General features: G+C 40.8%; 1 protein-coding gene across 5 annotated transcripts in view; it reads right to left on the reverse strand.

The window, feature by feature from the left end:
* tgo (Aryl hydrocarbon receptor nuclear translocator homolog tgo) overlaps nt 1-27,124 on the reverse strand; it is a 778,633-nt gene that overhangs the window by 466,695 nt on the left and 284,814 nt on the right. For 3 of the 5 annotated variants that reach the window (XM_067157335.2, XM_067157342.2, XM_067157324.2), the window contains exon 1: nt 18,743-19,057. The exons of the other annotated variants lie outside the window; for them this stretch is intronic. In XM_067157335.2, coding sequence (XP_067013436.2) covers nt 18,743-18,900 — 158 coding nt within the window. In that variant the 5' untranslated portion in view covers nt 18,901-19,057. Of the gene's footprint in view, nt 1-18,742; nt 19,058-27,124 lie in introns of those variants that run through there. 5 annotated transcript variants of the gene reach the window in all.

Here is a 27,124-nt window from a genome sequence, read left to right on the forward strand (position 1 = left end):
TAATCATGTTCCTACCAGAAAAGTGCAAACAAATATCTATTTATTTCATAAAACATCCAAATTGTATTCGCATTCCAGCTGTACGACCAAAACTGTTACCGACTGTAACAACTTGCAGTGATTCAGACTCATACTGTAGAAAACTTTCAAATTCAGAAGTGTGACAATTAGAAGGGGCTAAAAGACTTTCATTTCATACCACGGAAACGACTGGCAGAGAGCAAGGACGAATACCTGGTCACGGTCCTTCAGAAACGTCTCCGTAAACGAGTGAGAGCAAGTGAAGTGTAACAGCAAAGCAATGTGTGTTGGCAAAAATACGGGTCTTTGAAACACGACCACAGTCTGAGTGATTGAGTGAGTGAGTCCTCTTCTTTTCCAATTGCTACAAACCAGCTAATGCCTAACTGTCTTCAGACGTTATCTGCTATTAAGATAATATCTTCAGAAAAGGATATACAATGAGTGAGTGAGATGGATGGCCAGTTCGGGCAGTATAGCTGTTGGCTCCCATTCGGGAGATGGTGAGTTCGAACCCCACTGTCGACAGCCCTGAAGATGATTTTCGTAGTTTCCCATTTTCACAGTAGACAATGTTTGGGACTGTACCTCAATTAAGGCCTCGATCACTTCCTTCCTAGCCCTTTCCTATCCTGTGGTCGTAAAAAGCTTGTCCGAATTGGAGCGACGTTAAACCAGTGCTGTGGACCGATGAGATTAGATGCTAGGCCCCTTTAAACAACAAGCATCATCAGAATCATCATCACCATCAAACCAGTACCGCAAATAAAAGAATAGGGTTCATGTACGAAACTTTGCAAGCAAAATTATTTAGACAGTCAGCATTTAACAACCATCATGTATACATTCTGATGCTTTCATGGCTCATAAGACATGACAATCGCTTGGTGTTCTGTTATCTCAAGGAAGTAAACTGTAGGAATTCTTTGCGTTTGTATGTGTTTCTCTTCCGAGAACGCGGAGCAAAGTCTTCGCGAAACGTTACGAACTCCTACAGTTTATTTCTTTGACACGGCAAAACCTGAAAGATTATCATGTCCATGAAACTTTATATTCACACAACATACTACACTACCAACCACCAAAGAAACGCGCAGTAATAAACACATCCCTCTTCATAGGGTTGGCGTCAGGAAGGGCATCCGGCAAGTACAAAATAGGGGAAAGTCCACTTTTGCGAAACGGTTCACATCCGCGATCTCACCAGGGTGTGGGAAAAGCTGCGGAAGGAGAAGAAAAGGAAGAACAAGAAGCAGAAGAAGAAAAAAACATTACTCAACATATTTAAATTAACAATGTATTAGATAACAATAACAGAGCCTAAAAACTTAATGCCCATAGTTTCTAAGTACAGATAAAGTAGTGAATCTAAATGTTCACACAACTAAAAATATAATTAGACCATGAGGGAAATTCTGTAATATAAACGTAAAGGGAATCATTTTAGTAACTCTTTGATAGAGTTAATCAGCTCTCAGCTAAGGTCCAATCAAATTTATGCCTTATGGTGCATTATTCTTAAAGGTTAATGCATTCAGATGTAAAAACTCTACATCTGTAATAAGTTTAGTTTCTGAAGAATGAAATTTTAAACCCGACATATGAGTATGCACTTACAAATCTTGTTAGCAGTACTTGAAAAACTTTTAATCTAAACAAACATAAACGTCGCAGGATGCGAATTGGCCAGTGACGGATGAGATATCGATAAGTACTCTTTTATAAACAATTTCTGGAGCTGTATGCCACCATCTGCTTACTTTCTCTTGAAAAGCAAAATACAGCGCTTGGAGCTAAGAGATCTCCTGTTTCAAAGTAGCCACTGGATCTCTTCCATCGAGAAACTTCACACATCCTCTTCTGGAGAACATTTCTCACATTTTAAAGCAGAGTATAGAATGCTTCGAAACTTCAATCACTAGCAGCATGTAAATATATATTTGAACAAAGTCGTAATTTATGGCTAACTAATGACAGTCACGTAATATCTGCTTCTGTAAGAATACTTCAAAATGAACTTCTAGTTGCTTTAAGATTAAATATGATTTTCCCATGCAATTACATATTTCTTACAATCGAGCCTACGACTTGTTCTTCGACGTTACACTGTCTGTAACGTGTTATTATTCTGCTGTGCCCTCCGCAAACTGTTAAGATCTTGAGATCTGTAACTACCATTCGATATGCTATACTAACCGATTCGCATCAGAAGTGAATCAACGGATACAGTATATTCAGGAAGAATAACGATGGATCGTAACTTCTGAGTTTTAAAAATTAAAGTCCTCTACTGAAGTTAGGTAAGGGTTATTCTGCCCGAAGGCAGGTCCGAACCTCCGCAGAGGTGTTCCTGATCCGGAGTTTACGTACAGTAGGGTGGCCAGTTCCTTTCCGCTCCTCCATTCCCTTACAGCCCACCAACAGCGCGTGGCAACCCATCCAACTCCTGACCACGCCCAAAGTTGCTTAACTTCTGAGATCTCACGGGATCCGGTGTTTCAACACGGCTACGGCCGTTGGCATCTACTGAACTGGGTTCTTCGAAATAATTATCGAAATATCTTTAGGCTCTTTTTTTTTTTTTTTTTTTTTTTTACAGAAAAGGAAAATGGCTACCCTATCGACAACTGTGAACCAAACCTGCATTCAATCATTTCATATAACCTTTGTGTATTTCTTTCTTCTTTCTTTATTGTATGGCGGTAATATCAGAGGAAATGTTCGGCTAGCCTGGTGCTGATCTTTCTATCTGATAACCATGGGCGACCTACGCATAAGTATGTTGGTGGTGGTGGGGGGGAGTGGATAATTATGATAAAGAGGTAGGAAAAGGAAGAAACCCAGTGTCGGCATATAGCTTACCCCTGTCAAAAACACCAAGGAGTCTGCTCAAGGCTTAAGATCTCCATTCAACGGACGAATCTCCATCACCAGCGTCATTTGTATTTGTTCCCACTTACTACTAACACTGTGGAGAGGCCTGGAACTGAATTCAGGCTTTTGCCATACAATCTAGTGATCAGAAATTGTATTTATACCACCACCTCCCCTACCCCGCCGGCCAACATTCTGATGGTGAAACTGATTTCACCAACGGGACTCGAACCACGGTGTCAGACCAAATAGACTTGACGCCTTAACTATCATGGCCACCAGTGTGCAATTTAGCGACAAGAACATATACACCAGAACATGCACCGGAATTTTCAAGACACATGCTAAAGAAATATAACTGACATTTATAGATGCTTGTACATACATTTTTTATTTTTTTTATTTTTATTTTTTTTACAATTTGCTCCACGTCGCACCGACACAAATAGGTCTTATGGCGACGATGGGGCAAGAAAGGGCTAGGAGTGGGAAGAAAGCGACAGCGGACTTCCCAGCATTTGCCTGGTGTGAAAATGGGAAACCACGGAAAACCACCATCAGAGCTGCCGACAGTGGGATTCGAACTCATTATCTCCCGAATGCAAGCTCACAGCTGTGCGACCCCAACCACACGGCCAACTCGCTCGATACATTACAATTGGAGAAGTCGACAGAGAAAATATGTATGTATGTATGTATGTATGTATGTATGTATGTATGTATGTATGCATGTAGGCCCTAGGGGCTCTTAACTTGGGATCGAGGTTTGGCGACTACGGAGCTGAGTCCTGGCATTGCTTCCACTTAATTGCGTTAGCTCCTCACTTTCACCTATCGTATCCGACCTCCCCATGTCAATTCTTGTCTTCTCCGACCCCAACGGTATTACAGCACTCGAGGCCTAGGGAGTCTTTCATTTTCACGCCCTTCATGGCCCTTGTCTTTCTATGGCCGATATCTTCATTTTCAATGTGTCTGATCTGATCCCTTCCATTTTTTCCTCTCGGACTAATGCTATATAGAGGACGGTTGGCTAGTTGTACTTCCTCTAAAACAATTATCTTCACCACTGTACATACATACATACATACATACATACATACATACATACATACATAATCATTATAGACTGTTATGCCTTTCAGCGTTCAGTCTGCAAGCCTCTGAGAATTTACTAAACGTCGCCACAATCCTCGATTTGCAACTAGTGTTGTGGCCTCATTTAGTTCTATACCTCTTATCTTTAAATCGTTAGAAACCGAGTCTAACCATCGTCGTCTTGGTCTCCCTCTACTTCTCTTACCCTCCACAACAGAGTCCATTATTCTCCTAGGTAACCTATCCTCCTCCATTCGCCTCACATGACCCCACCACCGAAGCCGGTTTATGCGTACAGCTTCATCCATCGAGTTCATTCCTAAATTAGCCTTTATCTCCTCATTCCGAGTACCCTCCTGCCATTGTTCCCACCTGTTTGTACCAGCAATCATTCTCGCTACTTTCATGTCTGTTACTTCTAACTTATGAATAAGATATCCTGAGTCCACACAGCTTTCGCTCCCGTAAAGCAAAGTTGGTCTGAAAACAGACCGATGTAAAGATAGTTTCGTCTGGGAGCTGACTTCCTTCTTACAGAATACTGCTGATCGCAACTGCGAGCTCACTGCATTAGCTTTACTACACCTTGATTCAATCTCACTTACTATATTACCATCCTGGGAGAACACACAACCTAAATACTTGAAATTATCGACCTGTTCTAGCTTTGTATCACCAATCTGACATTCGATTCTGTTGAATTTCTTACCTACTGACATCAATTTAGTCTTCGAGAGGCTAATTTTCATACCATACTCATTGCACCTATTTTCAAGTTCCAAGATGTTAGACTGCAGGCTTTCGGCACAGTCTGCCATTTAGGCCAAACTGCTTACTACATTTCCACCTAACTGAATCCCTCCCTGTCATTTTATACCTTTCAGCAGATGATCCATGTAAACTACGAACAGCAAAGGTGAAAGATTACAGCCTTGTCTAACTCCTGTAAGTACCCTGAACCAAGAACTCATTCTACCATCAATTCTCACTGAAGCCGAATTGTCAACATAAATGCCTTTGATTGATTTTAATAATCTACCTTTAATTCCATAGTCCCCCAGTATGGCGAACATCTTTTCCCTCGGTACCCTGTCTATTTATTCAAGGTTTCTTTCCCATTTTGCTCAGGTAGCAATAAAATATCATACTAGCCATTACTCAAAAGTTAGTTCTCTAGGATTCAGCAATTATTTCACAAACGACAGTTAAATCCTAACAAAGATTTCATTATTATCAGATAAAACTGGTGTAACTATAGATACGATAGGTATGCATGAATAGTATACAATTCTTACAGAATTTCTGAACCGTTGTTTGTATTATAATTTTGTTAAACTTTAACCATGGATGTGTAGTCTATGTGACCGTGGTAGAATAAACTAGTCCTTCTCCTTGCTTTATCCCTCTCAAGAGTTTACTTGTTTATAATACCTTCCCCTCCCTTTGCTGGCGAGAACTAGTGTCTACAGAACACTATATCTTCCGGTATGGGCTAGAACAAAATTGTAACTTTCATTGATCTGTTTCAGGATGATTCCTGGCTTTGACAATATTAAAGTGACATGAGGCATAAGCGATGCCAGAAATGCCATACCTCATGCAGCCATGAACGTTGAGAACATATCGCTCATAGGATGGATTGGTGTGTGCATTTTATTTATTATGTATTATAGAACTAAATGAGGCCACAGCACTAGTTGCAAATAGAGGATTGTGGCGACGTGTAGTAAATTCGCAGAAGCTTGCAGACTGAACGCTGAAAGCGTAACGGTCTATATTTATTTATTTACAGTTTGCTTTTGCCGGGCGAGATGGCCGTGCGGTTAGAGGCGCGCAACTGTGAGCTTGCATCCGGAAGTTAGTGGGTTCGAATCCCACTGTCGGCAGCCCTGAAGATGGTTTTCCGTGGTTTCCCATTTTCAAACCAGGCAAATGCTGGGGCTGTACCTTAATTAAGGCCACGGCCGCTTCCTTCCAACTCCTAGGCCTTTCCTATCCCATCGTCGCCATAAGACCTATCTGCGTCGGTGCGACGTAAAGCCACTAGCAGAAAAACAGTTTGCTTTACGACGCACGGACACAGGTAGGTGTTATGGCGACGATAGGATAGGAAAGGGCTACGAGTGGGAAGGAAGCGGACGCCCGTGACCTTGTAAGATACATCCCCAGCATTTGCCTGGTGTGAAAATGTAAAACCACGGAAAACCATCTTCAGGGCTGCCGACAGTGGGGTTCAACTCCACTATCTCCCGAATGCAAGCTGACAGCTACGTGACGCAAACCGCGCAGCCACTCACTCGGTGCGTGCATTTCAATGTGCTTGGCAGACAGCTGATTGTGGAGTTCCTGAGGATCCAATCAGCGTTCGGGCTGAGTACTCATACACGCCAACACGTTACATTCCTATGAGATTTGTGAGGATAAGTGTTATAATTTAATATACAATGTGTGAAGATTAAATTGAGTTGATATATATTCAATAACATAACTGATAAATCCTTGAGCATAGCTGGGGTAAGAAATAAATTAATAATTAATAAATTTAGAACCATGGGTGAACTTAAGATACCACGTTTCAACATAAGATAACCCATGTCTATAACAGTTGTACAGTTACAAAATATTGCTTCTTAATGTGGAGATTGTCCGCCTCTGTGGTGTAGTGGTTAGCGTGATTAGCTGCCACCCCCCGGAGGCCCGGGTTCGATTCCCGGCTCTGCCACGAAATTTGAAAAGTGGTACGAGAGCTGGAACGGGGTCCACTCAGCCTCCGGAGGTCAACTGAGTAGAGGTGGGTTCGATTCCCACCTCAGCCATCCTGGAAGTGATTTTCCGTGGTTTCCCACTTCTCCTCCAGGCGAATGCCGGGATGGTACCTAACTTAAGGCCACGGCCGCTTCCTTCCCTCTTCCTTGCCTATCCCTTCCAATCTTCCCATCCCTCCACAAGGCCCCTGTTCAGCATAGCAGGTGAGGCCGCCTGGGCGAGGTACTGGTCATACTCCCCAGTTGTATCCCCGACCAAGAGTCTGAAGCTCCAGGACACTGCCCTTGAGGCGGTAGAGGTGGGATCCCTCGCTAAGTCCGAGGGAAAAACCGAACCTGGAGGGTAAACAGATGATGACGATGATGAATGTGGAGATTTTGTACTGTCACAATACTTTGAACTGTGGTCAGAATAATTCAAGGGAAGAAACTTCTTAAGAAATTCAGCCTACACAGCCCTGTGAAAGATTCGCAAGTATGACAGATCCGATAAAACAGCAATTATGTCGACTACCTTTTAGTGTATACGTGTCACATAGACATTTGTAGCACTGAGAAAGCTCTGCATGCTGTACTTTAAATAACGTATTGCCACAGAGTAACAGAGTATTATTCGAATACTGTATGATGTGCTGTACAGTACTGTATGAATTCTGTCACACCGAATATATGGCTTTCCCCTGACTTCAAGAACAATCTTTAGCGATGGGTCTAAAAAAATACTTTTGGATCAGCTTATCAGATAACTTCACATCACATGTCGAAGGAGATACAAATATCCTTCAAGTCGGAACTGGCTGATTTGACAGGTGTTTTAGTCCACAACACACAACAGAAATCAGATTATGGATCAAGACGAACAAAATCTCCGTTAGTTAAATTTTTTGTACAGAAAACTCAAAGAAAAGGAAAAGTTACCACGAAGTCAGTAATAATTATTTAAGAAAATTCAAAATAATGAACATGCATGGTATGTTTTTGTAATCTTGAGGTGTTTACAGGAATTTTACTGGCCCAATAACGGATTTACATGCTTCGTGCTTGAATGAGGAAGTGGAGTCAGAGATAGTAATTCGGCAGTTACCAACCTCAACAAAAATAAAATAAGAGAAATGCTCCGTTTTTCTAGCACATGCAGAAACATAAAAAAAGCCTTCCCTAACTGAACGAAATTTTAGTAAGCTACGTATTCGGGCGAAGAGATCTTGTATTTACCATGACTGACATAGTGTGCCAGATATTTATTTCTAAAATGTCGCTAAAAATGTAGTTCTTTAAAACCTTCAAGAGAAACTGAAGTTTGATATACTGGGTGTTGATATAACACGCTGCAAAATACACTGACAGAGCAAATGTCATGGGATAGCGGAGCACTGATGCGCAGGTGTGTTGTCTGCGCACCAAACGCCCCCTGTGCCAGCGGCAGTTGTATAGGAGACCTTGTGAGCAGTGGCTGTGCATGTGACAGGTGTAACACGGAACGTCATCGTGAGCTGACACCGTTCGGAGTATGGTGGTCGGTGCCCGACGGATGGCAAGTGCTATTTCGAAAGTGGTGCGGGAATTCGGCTTCACACGATCAACCGTGTCCAGGGTGTATCGTGAATGGTTGAATGCGGGTGTCACCGTCCAGAACAGACGAACGACCGACCGTCCAGCCACCCTCGATGACCGTGACCGGCGACATCTGAGACGGATTGTCAATAGTGACTGACGGGCTCAAATCACGGTTCCGTGCTAGACACGTCTCCCAGTGGACAATCCGTAGGAACATGGGTTCTATGGGGTATGGGAGCCGGCGCCGCACACGGGTGCTACTGTTAACCCAACGCCATCGGGCACAACGACGGCATTTGTCGCCAGTCACCAGGAATGGACACTGGAACAATGGCGTAACGTGATATGGTCCGGACGAATCACGATTTCAACTGCACCATGCCGATGTGAGGCACCGTGTATGGCGCAGATCACATGAAGCGATGGATCCCGCCTGCCTCGAAGGTGTGGTCCAGGGCGCTGGTGTCTCTGTTATGGTCTGGGGTGCATTTTCCTGGTATGGAATGGGCCCCCTAGTTGTTCTGGAAGAGATTTTGAATAGTACGCGGTATGTTGAGCTGCTCGGAGACCGTCTCCACCCATTTTTGGCCTTTCAGCGCCTAGACGGTTCTGCGGTGTTTCAAGATGATAATGCGCCGCCAACATCGCTCCCACGTCGCCCGGGAATGGTTCCAGGAACATGCAGCGGAGGTCCAACGACTGCCATGGCCACCCAGGAGGCCCGATATGAACCATATCGAGCATATCTGGGATGTCCTGGAACGCAGGCTCCGTGCCATGGATCCTGCACCCACGAACAGACCAGCATTGGCGGCCGCTCTGCAAACGATTTGGTGTCAGCTGCGTCCAGAGGACTACCAGGAACTCGTCCACTCACTTCCACGGCGTCTCACTGCAGTTCGCAGGGCCAGAGGAGGCCCCACACGCTATTAGGTGACTATCCCATGACATTTGCTAAGTCAGTGTACGTCGTTTCAAACCAAAAGCACATTATCAGTGAAAGAGTTATAAATAATACAGTAACTTTGCACAGAGCGATGCGTATACATTACAATATATCCCGAATTCCGAGTTGATAGTACATATTACACGGCCCTTTAAGGATGAGAAGGTAAAGTGAACCAAGTATTATAAATCTGATGCACCTCGTTAGTGATACTGATGAATACTATGAAGGAAAGATAAAAGTTCAATCCACTAATCAAACAGTACCACCTTATCGCGGAGGGCATATAGACAGAGTCAGTTCAGTAATCAAAGACAGTGATCGGAAACAACGTAAACCGGGTATATGTGCGCTAGAGGAATGGTCATACCAATAAATAATTTGAGAAACATAATTCGATATCTCGCGCCGTTGCTATTTTATTAGCTTCTGAAGTTAGCCAATCAGGTCGCTTCGCGGGCGAATTCAAATGGGCTTTGCGAGGCGAGGTGACTTAAGCCGGCTTGAGGGCCATGCTAAGAAATGAGCATCAAATACAAACACGCCGTGGGTTTCAGCCGGTGTAGTAGTAGCGTACTTACTATGGCGCCATCCTGTCAGCTCGGAGGTCCGTGTTTTTATCCCTCCCCGGGCGAACTGTTTTTCATCAATAGGTGCTCTCAAACCAGTCTCCAGCCACGTTCAGATTTAGCAAAGTGATTTGATTGGCTAAGTTCAGCAGCTGATAAAATGACAACGGCGTGAGATATCGAATTACTTTCTTTCAAATTATTTATTAGTATGACCACCCCTCTAACGCTCACCTACCCGGTTCACGTTGTTCCCAACCACCATGTATACTAAAAAACTGGAAAGGTTAGTTAATTCTTAATTCATAGAAGTATGATATGGAATGTTATAGTGTGGTATACTATTGATAGATCACTCACAGACCTTGCTGACTCAACACTGGAAAACATGACAAACCTCCGAACGAGTTGGCTACGCGGTTCGAAGCATTTCGATGTTACCTTGACACTGTCAGCAGCCCTGATGATGGCATTCCGTGATTCCCCATTTTCACGTCACGTACGTGCCGGGGCTTTACCTTAATTAAGTCCACGGAGCTACCTTCCCAGTCCTAGCCCTGAGCTATCCTACCATTGCCATAAGATTTATCTGAGTCAGAGCGACGTAAAACGAATAGCAAACAAACCGTGAAATGTATAATTTCATATCTATGTGTGTAATAACCTCAACAATAAGGCTATGAAGGCTAGTAACAAAGGACATTCGGAAATGAAGTAATACTGTAAATTAGGTACCTGAATCAGTTCAGAAGACCACAGACCCGAGGAGAGGAAGAGTATACAATACCGTATGAAATTAGGAGCAGAAAGGCTAATCCAGAATTTAATGAAAGAAAATAAGAAAATTCAAGACTGAACTGAAATTGTGGTAATATAGCAGTGAACCCCCAACTAAAATAATGGACACAGTTTATTTACCCCTAAGAGTGCAAGAAACTAAAGATTTTAATACACATTCTGCAAACATACACAATTTATGTTTTCCATCTTTTTCCACTTCTGCCTACGTAGAATCACTTTAAACATCACTTTAAACAGTTCACTTAGTTCATCCATGGTTAAAATAACAATGTAACAAGCACGTAAAACTGCAAGCTTGCTAGCTTCTTCATTTTCGCTTAATTATTCTTATATTGCCCACCTGGTGGCAATGATCGTTAAGGTGTCAATGTCTATATCGTATGAGAGCGTGATTAGCCAGTTCGAGTCCCGTTAGTGGAAACAATTTTCACCATCAGAATGTTGGCCGGCAGGGTGGGAGGGGTGGTGACATACAATTTCTAATCACTAGATTCCATGCCAAAACTTGCTTCAATTCCAAACCTCTCCGTAGTGTTTATATGCAGTGAGGGCATGTGAAGCTGTTTATAGCGATTCGTCCGTCGGATGGAGATGTTAAGCCTTGAGCAGACATCTTGTATTACTCGACGGGAGTGGGCTACGTGTCGACATTGGGTTTCATACTTTCCCATCATCATAATCTTAAGCTCTGCTCCCAATGATGTGACACTACAACGGTTAAGTATAAGAGAGAGCCACGAGCACTAATGCAGCCAACAATCAATCAATCAATCAATCAATCAATCAATCAATCAATCAATCAATCAATCAATCAATCAATCAATCGATCGATCAATCAATCAATCAATCAATCAATCAATCAATCAATCCAATCCAATCCAATCCATCCATCCATCCATCCATCCATCCATAAGCGCACTAGGACGTCAAACAGAAAGGCTTGCATCAGACACATCCAGTAGGCCTACTAAAAGCCATACGATGAATAAATAAAGTGTACATAATATTTTTCCTCCGATTTTCACACTGATAATAGATTTTCGACTGTCCATCTTCAACAGATTCATCCCACTGGTTCAATACTGTATACTGGGTTAACTTCAGTGAATCTTAGAATCACTCAGGTAGCCGGGCTGATTGGCTCAGGCTGTACAGCAGTGGTCTTCTAAGCCGAAGTGGCTGGTTCGACCGTGACTCAGCCCGGCTGTACTTGAAGGTGTACAAATGCATCAGCCTCATGTCAGTAGATTTACTGGAACGTAAAAAAGCTCCGGTGGGACAACATTCCAGCACCTTAACATCTCCGAAAACCGTAAAAGTAGTTAGTGAGACGTAAAACTCCCAATATTTTTACTATTACGTAATCACGACCACGATTAAGTAATACGCCCCGAGACTGAAGAGTTCTACACCCAGATTACTAAGTGCCACATCGACCTACAGTAGGCTTACACGCTGCCGCAGCTCGTCCAAGTGCCAATGATTAGGTATCCTGAACCAGAGTTTACTTGCAGTAAGTTCAGTGGCCAGTTCATTTCCATTTCTCCTCTAGCCAACAGCACATGGTAACCTATCCAAGTGCTGACCATACCCGATGTAGCCTCCCTCATCACCTAGAATGACAGAATACAGCAAAACAGACGCAGATACACGTAGAGTTTTCCTCAACTTAAGACTCCAGCAACGCTGCATTAAAAAAAATTAAACACTTTTTGCTATTTGTTTTACGTCGCACCAACACAGATAGGTCTTATGGCGACGATGGGATAGGAACGCCCTAGGAATGGGAAGGAAGCGGCCGTGGCCTTAACTAAGGTACAGCCCCAGTATTTGACTGGTGTGAAAATGGGAAACCACGGAAAACCATCTTCAGGGCTGCCGACAGTGGGGGTTCGAACCCACTATCTCCCGGATGCAAGCTCACAGCTGCGCGCTCCTAACCGCGCGGCCAACTCGTCCGGTTATAATTTTTGTATACATTATAGAGCTAAGGAAAAAAATAACGCAGGAAATCGTTCTATAACCAGCGCTAAAGGAGAGAGAGAGAGAGAGAGAGACTATACTATACAGTAGGTCCGGACTATACCTCTACGGTATAAAATTCCTAGTTATGAAGAATTTGAGAAGATAAACAGGAAAGTGGTATTCCCGTTTCTTGAATATTATATATACTTCTAGCCTTAAAAATCATTGTAATCGTTTATTATACGTAAATGAATGGTGAAAATTTTCCTCCCTTATGATACTCTTGTCGCCCCATAAACCCCTTATGCATATGCCTGAAGACCTATCTAATATACAGATATAAATGTATCCCCCTTCCATAAAATGAGCACAATATAGCACGCATGATTGCCTGCAGTATTTTGAGACAGATAAGTAGGTCTATATAAAGAAATGTTTCTCGAGTTTTCTGAGTAAAATACGCATAAGGGGATCTGCCGTGAAGACTACCCAAATTATAGAGATTAGTGGTGACTATATGCATATACCTAGCAATGAGTCCTGTTACTGTTCACCTACTTCTACATAAATTCATAACTAGGGCTCGGATTTATACTACCTAAAATTTCTGAAGATATAGGTGCCCCAAATTATGACATAAAAATTGTAAATATGACACGAAAGAAATTAAGTGAAAAAGAAAATCCACAGCCTGTTTCCAGTCATGCAACCGGGTCAGTATTCCTCAAAATTTGCTTAGAAGACTAGCAACAAACTGGCCATATTTCTAACATTATTTTGTCCTTCCTATCTTGAAAACTTACTTTTTGAGAAACCCGTTCCTTTCAAACTTCATTTAACCACATAATATTTCAAACGAAAGGAAATCCAAAATAACAAAACACGAAAAATAGCACTTGGGTTTATCGACCAAGGAATGCGAATAATACTTGGAGAACGGCATATGTTTTATACTATCTTTTGGTCAAATATGATGATTAAATATATAGAATATGATTATTAAATATATAGAATATGCATTTAAATGTCCAATAAAAACTGTGTCGTCGGGTTCACGAAAGATAGAAATGTGTTTAATTTAGGTTTGCAAAAACGACCAAGATAAGAACATGACGTCACAGAAATTCGAGTCCTAATCATATTATATACTGTATCAGGTGTATCAGAACGTCCGTTGTGTTGGAGTCCGAACCCTCAAATTTGAGCATCTAAGGCGAGACCTTTACCAGTAGTGCACAAGCTCGATTAAGTCGCCAATTAATGTTATCAGAGACAAACTAGCCAAGATATTTCATACGGTAAAAAACGGGTTCATGGGAGCGATAACCTAAGAAGAAATTTATTTTAAAGTATCTCTGTACTAAAAGTAAGTTCTACTTGTAGCAGTAAATCTTCTGAATTTGAACGACCTACTCGATACAATATATACAAGGAAATAATTAACAAACAATGGAAAATTATTTTATTCTCATAACTGCGTTTGAATAATGTAAAAGCTCTATCAATAACAAATAATATTGTGAAGCACACGTAACACAATTTTACCAGCAACGGAAAGGACTTCCGGGCAGGACGGCGCAATGCAATACATGAATTAAATCTACTCCCCCATACTTCTTAAATACGAAGAAGAATATAGTATACATAATGCGGTTAATTAAACGTACGGGTAGGAGTAGAAAGTAGAAAGGGGTACGTACAAAGGCATGGTTGAGCTCAAATGTAAAAAGAAAAAGAAAACATTTTTCGAAACAAATTAAATCAGTCATTCCGACAGGCACTTAATAATCCAGAATCTGAGTGATAACTATAGTGTACCAGTGTGACTGAAATGTGTGCGGTACCCTGTGCCACTGTGGTACCTGCAATCCAGTATTTGCGTCTATGAATGTCATGGCCAACCATGAACTTGAAATAAGCACTATTGCAGAATTTTCCTGGGCTAAGAGTGAATATTCCCCGGGGCAGCAAAGGTAGAACAACCGCAAGTCGTCGTGGTCCGGAATGGAACCAATCAGTTTATCGTGCACGGTTCTGAAGGTATAGTAATTATGTTATATAGGTACGGGTAGAGAGTTATATAATTCACATCTCAATTTCTTTTTGTGGTACTTTCTGATTTCTGTTAGCAAGAATAACACAAAGATAACGCCTTAGGATGTTCCTATGTAGATGTGACAAAAATGTATTTTCCCTTGATGAGTGAATGAACATGAAATTAAGATAACATGTTACTTTAAACAGTGAAATCCCTTTTGAAATATACCGCCTAATGGAGACTGAATCTTTCGATGCAGTAAAAAATATGAATAATGCACGTTTCCTTTGGGTCGTGTAGAATATTTCGGAAAGCGAACGAATATCAAAAGCAAAGGAAAAGACTCGTTATACCATATTTTAACAGAAACTAGAAAATGTGCACGGGTATTTGGAGTAAGGAAAGAATGCGAAAGAATGTGGTCAACTCGAAATACCTGCACCAGGCCTCTCCAGAGGCCGCTCGTCATTAGGTATATTATTATCCTTATATATTATAATATATGAACCTATCTTAGTAACTCCATAGTAAAGTTTACTCTATAGGACTTGGAATCTGCACCATTCGATAATTCGAAGTATGAAACCCTCATTAAAAGCAGTTTTCTGACTATGTCATTTAGTGGGCATACCCAACACTCATTCCAGCAACGAGCTGGGATAATATTTTAAGTGAATTCCTGCGGGAGTTATTTCAATAGTAGGTCCAAATATTAACAGTTGCACATGTAACTACTGATCCAACGACAACCTAGGTTATACGTCAAAGATTCATATTTTAGCTCGACTTGTAGATAGAGGCTTCCATTATTCGTAACTTGGGCACTAAGAGGAAAAAAAACGGATAGCTCTATTGCCCCGTCACCTTCATTCCCAGGAATTCATCACGCACTCATCTTCTCAAGCACCGCAGAGTGAACCTCAGGACTATGCGTCTCTTCAAAAGCGGATGATTCGTTCCAAAATGTTTCAACTTCTTTACGAGAATCGAACTTACGTCATTTCGACAGAACAGAGCGAAATCGGCTACTACTACTGAGAAAGAATGAGATGTATCGACTAGCGCGGTCGATTACTATTAAATCAAACGTTTATTAGGCTGCGAGTATTTATGTACGGCAGGAACCAACTGTTAGTATCCACTAGACACCTTTTTGTATTATCCTCTGAATCAGAAGGAATGACGCGTTTCACGTAAACTGTTTTTAAAACACAGTACGAAAAATAAAATCAGAAAAAATTTTATTGGACAAAAATCTATCACTTAAAACTAACCACAAGGATCCTATCTATTTTGTACAACCAAAGCCTTCAAAATAAACAAGTCCATAATAAATATTAGTTCTCAGAACTAACAAAACAACATTTTAAAAATCTCACAATATGAAAAAACTTCAGAAAAGCTTTAGGGAAATTTTGATAGAAACTGTCGAGAGCTGAAAAGCAACCTACCTTCCAGTCGCTTCTCGCTTGGACATGGATTCTATATTTGGAACAAGGAAAATAAATACAACGTCCATTTAGCCTTATCCATAGGTTGTACTTGGGTTCACAATACTGTCATTTTGTAATTGCTTGTTGCACTACGTCTGTTCTTCTGCGAGAGTCGTCTTCTGAAATATTCTACGAGCTACCCAATTCTTCTAAGGAAAAAAAAAGAAGAAGAAGAAGATTGACGATGCCTCCATTATTCCCCAATAACATACGGAAATTTATACCCATACGTCCATACAAATGCATTCAAATATACTGATCTTCAATATCACCTATTAATACAGAACTTAACAACAATGGGGAAAAGTTCGCATACTGTGAAGTGTGTTAAGTCAAAACTACTTTGAAAAACTTAATTGCAAATGAATATCACCCGAGCTACATATGCATGTCTATGTAGCCACAGTATACCTTTGTTTTTCAAACGGTTATTACCTTGTTAAAACAAAAATACATTTTAAGCAGTGTTTTACAAATTATACGATGTTTATATATTAATACTATTACTACTTAATAAGTGAAACTGTTTGGTAAAAACAGTCACAAAAATAAATGCATAGGCCTACCTGAAGTCAATCTAATAGTTTGCCGAGAGAGTCACCTAAGCGGTAAGACTGTAAAACTATGAGCTTGCGTTCGGGAAATAGTGGGTTTGAATCGCACTGACGGCGGCCCTGAAGATAGTTTTCTGTGGTTTCCCATTTTCACACCAGATAAATGTTCGGGGCTATACGTTAATGAAGGCCAAGGCCGCCACCTTCTCCGTCTTAGCCCTCTCATCCCAGCGTCACAGATAACCTGAGTGTGTTAGTGCGACATTAAAATAGCTGACACAAAAGAAAAGAAGATAATCTACATAGTGAATAATATAACGGATATCAGCACGTTTTCTATATTTTTTGTTTGTATAATTTACTGTAAATAAGATACGTGTTAACAATATCTTGATCTTAGAGTTTTGTAAAAGCAATACTCAGACGCTAAGGGTATCTTCAACTGAGGAAGTATGGGAAACTTTGGTCAGCTAAATCACCGACTACAAATCCTGAGTAAAGATCAGTTACAAATATTTTTTTACATCAGCTTCCTGCCGAACGCACGGGTTCTTTTATTTACAGTTTTTCACGTGGTTTTCACTAAAAATTCCATGCGACTGTTCCAATGATACAATGACATGTCTGTGACTTGAGAAAAGCGGAGCGCTCTTAATCATCCTCACCGTCGTCCACCACCACCACCTATGACGTCTATATCATTGTATTACTGGACGCTTAAAATAACGTTTACGCCATTTCTATGTTAAATGCAGTACTGTAGTAGTCTCAAATGGCATCTGCAATGTAACAAGTGACATCCAGCATAAGAAAAGTTAGCATCCGGGAGATAGTGGGTTCGAACCCCACTGTCGGCAGCCTTGAAGATGGTTTTCCGTGGTTTCCCATTTTCACACCAGGCAAATGCTGGGGCTGTATCTTAATTAAGGCCACGGCGACTTCCTTCTCATCCCTAGACCTTTCCTATCCCATCGTCGCCACAAGACCTTTCTGTATCGGTGCGACGTAAAGCAAATAGTAAAAAAAAAAAAAAAAAAGTTAGCTTGTAGTTTTACGTAGAACGTACCGTGGAAATCAACGGCAACTATCACTTTGACGGTAGGGGTATAATTCAATATACTGAGGGCAACATCCACAGAACACTGGCCGAAGAAGTAAAGTTTCCACAGCTGATGAGTGGAGTACCACGTTGGTTTAAAAAAAAAAAAGTTGTGAGCTTACCGGCCCCCTCAAATTTTTGAAGAACTTCGAAGAACTCAGTTCATGGACGTTTTCAATTTTTTTAACCAATCTGAGAGAAACAATCACATCAGACGTCTTGTTGGTGAGCGATCGGTTCTAAAGCAAAGTAGGACTTAAAGAGACTACTGTAGACTCCATGATACGAGCACTGTCGATTACCAGGCAGCACGCACTTGTAGCGCGTATTGTGATGTGCTCTTCCATAGACAGTCAGACACGAATAGAAATAAATGTATCGTTAACGAGCACAACATAAGAATGTGTGAATTCCTCTCAATCAGTATAGTTAAAATTAATCGTAATTTTCAAGTCTGTCAGCGTGTACAACCCGGTAATACAACTACCAACTAAAGGCAACAGGCAAATACCGCACGGTTCAGACAATGCGCACATTAGGCAACTTTGTTTTATATACAGACTTCAAAGTGCATTCCTCGCGAAATATGTGTTACGAACTACGCGCGAGTCATGATAACAAACAAGGATACACTACTAAGAAACAAGTGACTAAAGACGCCAGCCGTCAAAATTAGGCCACACTGAATAACTTAAGGAACACACTAACGGCTTAAATATCAGCAGGAATATTTATGACAAAGAAAATATTTTTTCACATGTACCAGATGGGGTAATGCTGTCAATTTCCACGATTCTTGAAAACGAAAGACTACTAAATTTAATTCAAATAATATTATGTAGGCTTATTTTTGACTATGTTACAGTACACTTTTATGAGCAATCTACGTTGAAGTATGGTACATTCCCACAACCGATTCACCCGAAAGGAACATCCGATTCTCTTAAGGTTTATAGATTTACCTTCTACGTTTTGAGTGCGGTGAAAGTGTAGCTCCTGGGGGTGTAGGTACACCAACTTGGGGCAATCCTGGGGGCGGGATCTGATGATGGGGTGGCAGGTACGTTGGTGGAGGAGCGTAGTGGGGCGGTCCCGCCGTGGTGGCGGCGTACGTGTACATTGTCTGTCTGTTGTGTCACAACACGAATCACAGCATGGTTGACTTCAACATTTGAGGGGCGGCAGGATTTCCAGGCTGGTTTCAGCACAACGCACGCACTTTCTTACAACACGAAACACGCACTTCAAACTACGTACAACAACGACCCAACCGTACACGCCGCGCTCCACAGACTGAGTCAGCTGAAGCCACGGCGCGGCCACACACTCAACTCGACACGCTACGTCCTCGCCCAGCGCTGCCAACACTACAGGCACAATCTCACGGGTGAAAAGTCCCGACCTCGAGAGCGGGGCTTTCGAGACTAGCAATCAGTGCTGGGATATGTTTTATTAGCTTTGTACATACCAAGAAACCTTCCGCATTTAAGTCTGTGGCATACATTAGGCTTTAAGCACGCATTAGTTTAAACAGTATCATGCAGATTCATTAGAAATGTATACGCCATTCAGCGTGAGGTCTGTAAAGTCCATCGAAAGTGTAAAAGCCCGCATTCTCAAACATGGCATCAATTTTGTGATCTTAACTGTTTCTATATCTCTTACCTTCGATAAATATCTGGTCATTATTATTTTCTAGGTCTACATCGCTTCTCTCACCCTTTATGGCTGGGTCTATCTGTACCCCACTTAATTTTTGCTCGTTCTATCACCTAAATCATTCAGAGGTACAATTTCATTTAAAGTGTTCGTTCCTAATAAATCAGCATTCATCCTCATAATTACGACTACCCTCCAATTTCCGGATTAAGTACAGCAATAAAAGGCGCAAATTGGCCGTGCAGTTAGGGTCGATTAGCTGTGAGCTTGCATTTGGGAGATGGTGGGTTCGAATCCCACCGTCGGCAGCCCTGAAGATGGTTTTCCGTGGCTTCCCGTTTTCAGCTTTCAGGCCTTCGGTTCAGAGGGTCCCGGGTTCGATTCCCGGTCGGGTCGGGGATTCTAATCGTGACTCAGGGACTGGGGCTAGTGTTGGTCCCAACACTAAGGATGGTTGTGTAGTTGTACTTCCTCGTAAAACAATAATCACCATCGCTGTCCCAACACTCTCCCATTCATATTCAGATAACACACAACACTATCAACCACCACAGAAACACACTATTGCGAATACATCCCTCCACATACAGCTGACGTCAGGAAGGGCACAGGCCGTAAAAAATGGCCAAAACCGCATGTGACACAGTTCGCACCCGAGACCCCACAGGTGCCGAAAAAGCGGTAGAAGAAGAAAACATTATCATCACCGTATTATTTTTAAAAAAAAATTATCATCAGTCTGGGTGGATGTACGGCTTACCACTGTATGTATGGCTTAGCAAGGAAAAACTGCTTGAATAACGTAATCCCCAATTTTTGAATTTGGTTGCTCCGTCTAATGATGGAATATATGATGTATTGAATTAGGAGGATACCTTCAATTTTTTCACCTTTGTAAAGTGAAATACGGTCAATACGGAATGATTCTAATATCTTTTAATATCCACATGATGTAAATATTGTATATTGTGCTAATTTTGTTTCCGTCTAGACTCTCTCTTGTTTTTTCATTTGTTCCTTCATTATGTTTTTTGGCATTTTAAGCTTGTATTATGCAAATTATTTCAACCCCACCCTTTTTCACTGAAGATGGCTCAAACGAGCCGAAATATGTTTGAATTTGGTTGCTCCGTCTAATGATGGAATATATGATGTACTGAATTACGAGCATACACTCAATGTTTTCACCTTTGTAAAGTTACCACTGTGCCATATTGGATTTAAAATTGCCTGTACCTTAATTATTGGATGCGGACAGCTTGCATCTGGATTTAAAAATTATAAGCAGCTTCAACTCTTTTGTGTTCCTCGTGTGAGGGTGGTGATTTTTTTTTTGCTGTACGTCGCACCGACACAGATAGGTCTTATGGCGACGACGGGACAGGGAAGGCCTAGGAATGGGAAGGAAGCGGCTGTGGCCTTAATTAAGGTACAGCCCCAGCATTTGCCTGGTGTGAAAAAGGGAAACCACGGTGCTTTTTCTTACTAATTTTTCTTCGGTGACTCTTGATACTAGCCACGCCGAGCGAGTTGGTCGTGCGGTTAGAGGCGCGCAGCTGTGAGCTCGCATTCAGGAGATAGTGCGTTCAAAAACCCCTGTCGACAGCCCTGAAGATGGTTTTCCGTGGTTTCCCGTTTTCAGGCCAGACTGTACCTTAATTAAGGCCACAGCCTCTTCCTTCTCACTCCTAACCCTTTCACAAATTCCATCGTCGCCGTAAGACCCATCTGCTTCGGTGCGATGTAAAGCCAATAAAAAAAATACTAGCCATCTTATAACCAGGATAGTTAGCACCTTATTTTAGTCTCCTAATCCTGCCTACAGATGAATAATTACTTTCTTTGAAACGAAGACTACAGACAACGGACGAAGCAGAATTACTTTTTCGAACAAAGTTATCGCGAGAAATCACTTTGAGCCACTCATTTTATTGTCCGCAGGAAATTCGTGAAATGGTAGTGTCCATTTGTCTTTTTGTTCTGTTCGAAGTACGAAAAGGCACTCAGCAATATCATATATTCGAAGATTTGTAGATACAATTTTTTAAAATCTTTGTTTTAATGGTGTCTAACCAACGAGTCCTCTGGCGACCTTGTCTTCTTGTACCGTTGATCATTCCTAGTATGACTGTTTTTCCCAATGCACCTGATCGTATAACGTGGCCAAAGTAAGCTATCAGCTTCAACCAATGACATACGGGGCTAGATGCGCTCTAAAACTACCTTATTGGTGACTTTTGTAGTCCATGGTATTCGTAAGATTCTCCGCCAACACCAGAGCTCAAAAGCGTCGATCTTCCTTTTGTCTGCCTGTTTCAGCGTCCAGCTCTCACATCCATACATGAACAGTGGGAATATAATCGCACTGACTAATCTGTACTTCGTAACCAAACTGATATCTCCGCTCTTCCAGATCGGGGACATAATCATCATATACGTCCAAGCGAAATCCGTCTTTTGATATCAGGACGGCAGTCTCCACTCTGACTGATTTTGGCTCCTAAGAAGATGAAATCTCGCACTCTCTCTATCTCTTTCCCACTTAGCTTTAGAAAAACTGTACCACGCTCATCCGTAGTCATAACTTTGATCTTTTTAATATTCACTTTCATCACTGAGGCGGGAAATTAAAAGCTTTAGTTCTTCTTCTGTTTCTGCCAGCAAGGTTGTATCATCACCATATCTCAAATTAGTCATAGTTCTTCCTCCAATCTTCACACCAATGTCGAATTCCTCTAAATTTAACTTCCACATAATTATTTCTGCATACAGATTGAAAAGGAATGGTGAAAAAACGCAGCCTTGACGGACACCTTTTTCAATTTTAAACCATTCAGTGTCGCCATATGATGTACGAACTGCTGCCTCTTGTTCTGTATAAAGCGAACGTATCAGCTGAGTCAAATGTAAGGGTACCCCCAGTAAAAAGAAAGAGAACCTTGCGACATTTAATCCGTGTATGCTGATATAGGAAATGTTTCGATCGAATCCTTTTAATTCTTTTAATGATTATTTCCAGCTAATTGTACTTACGTAGATGCCAGAATAATAATAATAATAATAATAATAATAATAATAATAATAATAATAATAATAATAATAATAACGTTGATCAGAACATCAAACTCTCTCCAGTCACTAACAGAAAAAACAGTACGTCCGGGAGGAGGTGTGAAATGGACTCAGGAGCGAAAAGACATTCACAGTGCAAGAATGAAGGAGTACTGGTCAAAGAAGAAAGCTGCTAGAGATAAGAACCACGTGGTCCATAGGAGGCCCAAACGGAACTATAATAATAATAATAATAATAATAATAATAATAATAATAATAATAATAATAATAATAAAGAATGAATGAATGAATGAATGAATGAATGAATGAATGAATGAATGAAAAACTGAAAGAACGCAAGCTATCACAAGTAACACTGGGGCGAAAGAATAAATGTGTTGAGATAAATTGTCCAGCATTTGCAGATAATTTTGCCATACTTTCAGAAAACCTGAAAAATGCAGCAATACACGCCAATCTCTTGGAAGAAATAGTCAACAGAACAGATTTAAGAATTTCTGTAGAAAAACTAAATTTATAACAAATACCTAGGTATAAAAATACTCCACAATTCTAACAACAGAAACTGGTCGAATAATGGGGGGGGGGGGGGGGTAAAGAAATTCAGATATTTGGGAGAAACAATTCAAGAAAATGGTTTGAAAAAGTCCGCTGTAGAGGATACACAAGATGGAAAGAGCATACAGTAAGTATAACTAAGAATATCTACAACAAAAAGTGTTTATCTAAAAACCTCAAAACTGTAGTCAAAGCGGAACGCCTATACGCGAGTGAATGTCTAGTACTGTATTACAAGCTGAATAAATTAGAAGTACTGGAAAGAAGAATTGTACGGAAAATACTCGGCCCGATAAGAACTACAGAACTCTGGAAATCAAGAAGTAATGATCAAATATACCGGAACATAGAAAACATAACAGAAACAGTGCGGAAGAGGAGATTTTTTAAAAACATTTATACAGAATGGATGACAACAGGTTAACCAAAGAGATCTTCAAATATCTTTGGAAACAAGAAGTCGATAACAACCTGGATTCATGAAGTCAAGAAAGATTTGGAAAGAAACAACATAAGAGAAGAAGCAGCAAGAGAGAGAGAGATTTTTAGAAATAAAGTGTTAAAAATGGAAGGATTCCAAGGTTTGGAGGGAAATAAAACAGGTTCCAAATGGTCTGAGAAGAGGAAGAGGAGACATAGTGAGCACATGAAGGAGTATTGGAGGAAGAAGAAGTAACAACAAAGGACGAAACATTGAAACTGTCACGTGGTCCCTAGAAGACCTTAACGGAGAAATAATAATAATAATAATAATAATAATAATAATAATAATAATAATAATAATAATAATAATGTTGTATATTGGGTATTCAGCCCGAAGGCTGGTTTGATCCTCTGCAGCTCCACCAACAGCTGTCATAAATAGCCTAGGCGTCACTGAAGGGGCGTGCTAGGAAAATGAGGAGTGAGGTAGTTTCCCGTTGCTTTCCGCGCCGAGCCATCCGTTGCTATTACATATCAAGCTGCCAAGCCCACTGAAATGCATACACCAACCGACCCTATGGGCGATATTTTCACACCATTCATAACAGGGACTGGCTGCAAAAGCAACGGTATTACTAGCATCACTCATACCTCAGTCACTTTCATATTGTCAAAGCCAAGGATGAGACTGAGACAGGTCAATGATAGTAACAAATTTGATATAGCACATACCAGAAGACATAGTGCACTGTAAACACTACATCTCGCCAGCAAAGGCATACATTAATAATAATAACACACTAATTTATTATCTTCATTAGACTGTCAACTACCGAGCTCGATAGCTGCAGTCGCTTAAGTGCGGCCAGTATACAGTATTCGGTAGACAGTAGGTTCGAACCCCACTGTCGGCAGCCCTGAAAATGGTTTTCCGTGGTTTCCCATTTTCACACCAGGCAAATGCTGGGGCTGTACCTTAATTAAGGCCACGGCCGCTTCCTTCCCACTCCTAGCCCTTCCCTGTCCCATCGTCGCCATAAGACCTATCTGTGTCGGTGCGACGTAAAGCAACTGGCAAAAAAAAAAAAAAAAAAAAAAAAGACTGTCAACTGAAGTCCCTGCCACGGTCATATCACAGAAGATGGTCTTCCACATTACCCTTGTGCGTGAAATGTGTGTTGTGCTAAGAATACTACTTCAATCATTAACTATATGAGGGCAGAGAGAAATTGGTGAACGAACACATCGCAGAAAGTATGGCCTACCTTTTATTAATGTCTGTGAATCGAACAATAGATAATACTGTCTTCCCTTTGTTGAACTTCTGTCTAATAAGGAATCCAATGCTTATTTACTTTATTCTGAGAATTCATTTTTTACTCACCAAAGAGACAATTGGACTGGACATTTCTTGAGGCATGAATGTCTTCTGCACACAATACTGGAGGGTAGTGTGGAAGGAAAGAATAATCTAATTTAATCAATTTCCAGTGCTTCGACTTTCTTGTTTAATTACCTTTCTAAGCAAGCAAGCTAGCTAGCAAGTAGTTTTACATAACTGTTGATATCACGATCATAACCACAGAACTTCCAGTTTACGCGGAATCCGAACCACAGTGACGAGACTTTTCATTAAAAACTCTAACATGCAATGGCTGGTATAACATTTCCTGTAAGTCTTCTACAACTAGTGTACACTCTTCCCCGATAACTTTCCTCCATTCCTAAGTTTATACATTGAATCCCAACAATCATTTTCTGTAGTTTCATCTGATTTTATCAATTAAATCGATCTTCACAAGTTCTACGTGGAATTTATCAATTACATGTTTAGATCTTTTCCTTCTTGTACACAAGGATTCATACACAGAAGATTTATGTCATTTTCTGCTCTTAGCATAATAATCATGTTTACTTCATTTTACATTTTTGTCGTTTACAATACAAGATGATCTATGGAAGGTTGCCACGAAATCATAAATTGAAAAACATTCAATAATAGATGTTAATCTCTCTAAAGGGTGTGTTAAAATCAACAAACATGTGGGTATGTATTATTTACATTTCAAGGTTTACACCCGACCACCAGGGATATTGCCGTGCCACGTAAGAGTACTAAAGTTAATCCGAAATTGTTAACACCTAATATTATGATAAACCTAGAGCCAGAATGTAGACAAAAGAGGAAGCTTAAGAGGAAGGCAAGGAGGAAAAGGATTAAAAAGGAAACGCCACCTCTATATAGACATGGAAATTATGACAGGAGAAGATTGTGATGAAACACACCACCAGTAGCGCTATATTAATAGTCAAAGAAACTAAACTTCACTTGTTAATGTCTTTTCCGAAAAGCATCACCGAAAATCTCTGGAACGACATAGAGAAAAACGACACCAAACGTAATCCAGTTACCACCGTTCCTAGTCTGATCCATATGATAAACAGCCCTGAGGAACAATAACTGCACAGTACAAGCAGGAGAGAGAGTATTAATGGGACACGATAGTTAACGAATGCCTGTTTATGTGCCATCAATCCTGTACAAAGGAAGAGTGCAATAAAAACATAATGAATCGACGGAGTACAACAAATTAATAAACGCCATTATATATGACGAGGAGTATGCATTAAGTCATTTCATTACTGATGATACATAAGCTAATAGATAGACCCGTGGTTGGAAACAGTACATAAAATGGTAAATTACCAACCTCAGCACAGCATACATTATAGACCAGCGAAGCCCTTTCATAGCACGTGGAACACGTTCTATGGGTTTATAATTTTATAACCATGACCTAACCTATTTCTTTGTAATGTGCGTTCTATTAATGAGTACCCCCATTTACTTACACAGAAAGCATTCGAAGCAGTCTGCACTTTTTTTGGTTTTTGAGGAAAACGATTGCTTAGAGGAATGTTGAAACTGGAATACATGGCTCTATCAGACAATTTGTCTGTGAAGGTTTTGTTCACATTCAAATACGTTAACCCAAGACCTTTCAACCACAGGAAGTACTCGTAATAATAGTGCAAAGAACAGAGGTGAAATGCAACTCAACACCATTACAATATTGAGTTTGATTCCCTCTAATGTGATAATTCTCTCTTCTCGACAGGAATTTCACATTACACAGTTCTACAATATGGCCAAATCTTTCTTCAGTTTTTTGTTAGAACTGATCAGTCTTCCTCTCATTTTTCTACCGGACATTCCATACCTGCACATACCATTCGGCCCGTAGTAATATCTATCCATCTATATATATACTAGCTGATGTACCCGTCCTTCGCTACGGGATTCTCAGAAAGACTGACTTGGTGGTTTTCCTAACTGAATTCAACATAGGTCATTACAAAAACGTCAGTAGGAAAGTAGCGATTGAAAGCAATGTTATCATATAAAATACTCGATCAAATGAAAAACCGTACACTTTCTCACTTTCAACGAACAGTACTACGGTGCCGATCTAAGAGTCCAAAGTTCCAGAGCAGCAATAACCAGGTCGCAGACTGCCGTGAACACTCCTCTGTCATTATTCCGTTAAATATGCACACTACTCATTCCAATCAGTGGCTCAGAGTAGGGATTGTATAGCTCGAATACTATGACGAACTAGTATGTTACGTA

The sequence above is a fragment of the Anabrus simplex genome, chromosome 1 (assembly GCF_040414725.1).
Source record: "Anabrus simplex isolate iqAnaSimp1 chromosome 1, ASM4041472v1, whole genome shotgun sequence".
Lineage (NCBI taxonomy): Eukaryota > Metazoa > Arthropoda > Insecta > Orthoptera > Tettigoniidae > Anabrus > Anabrus simplex.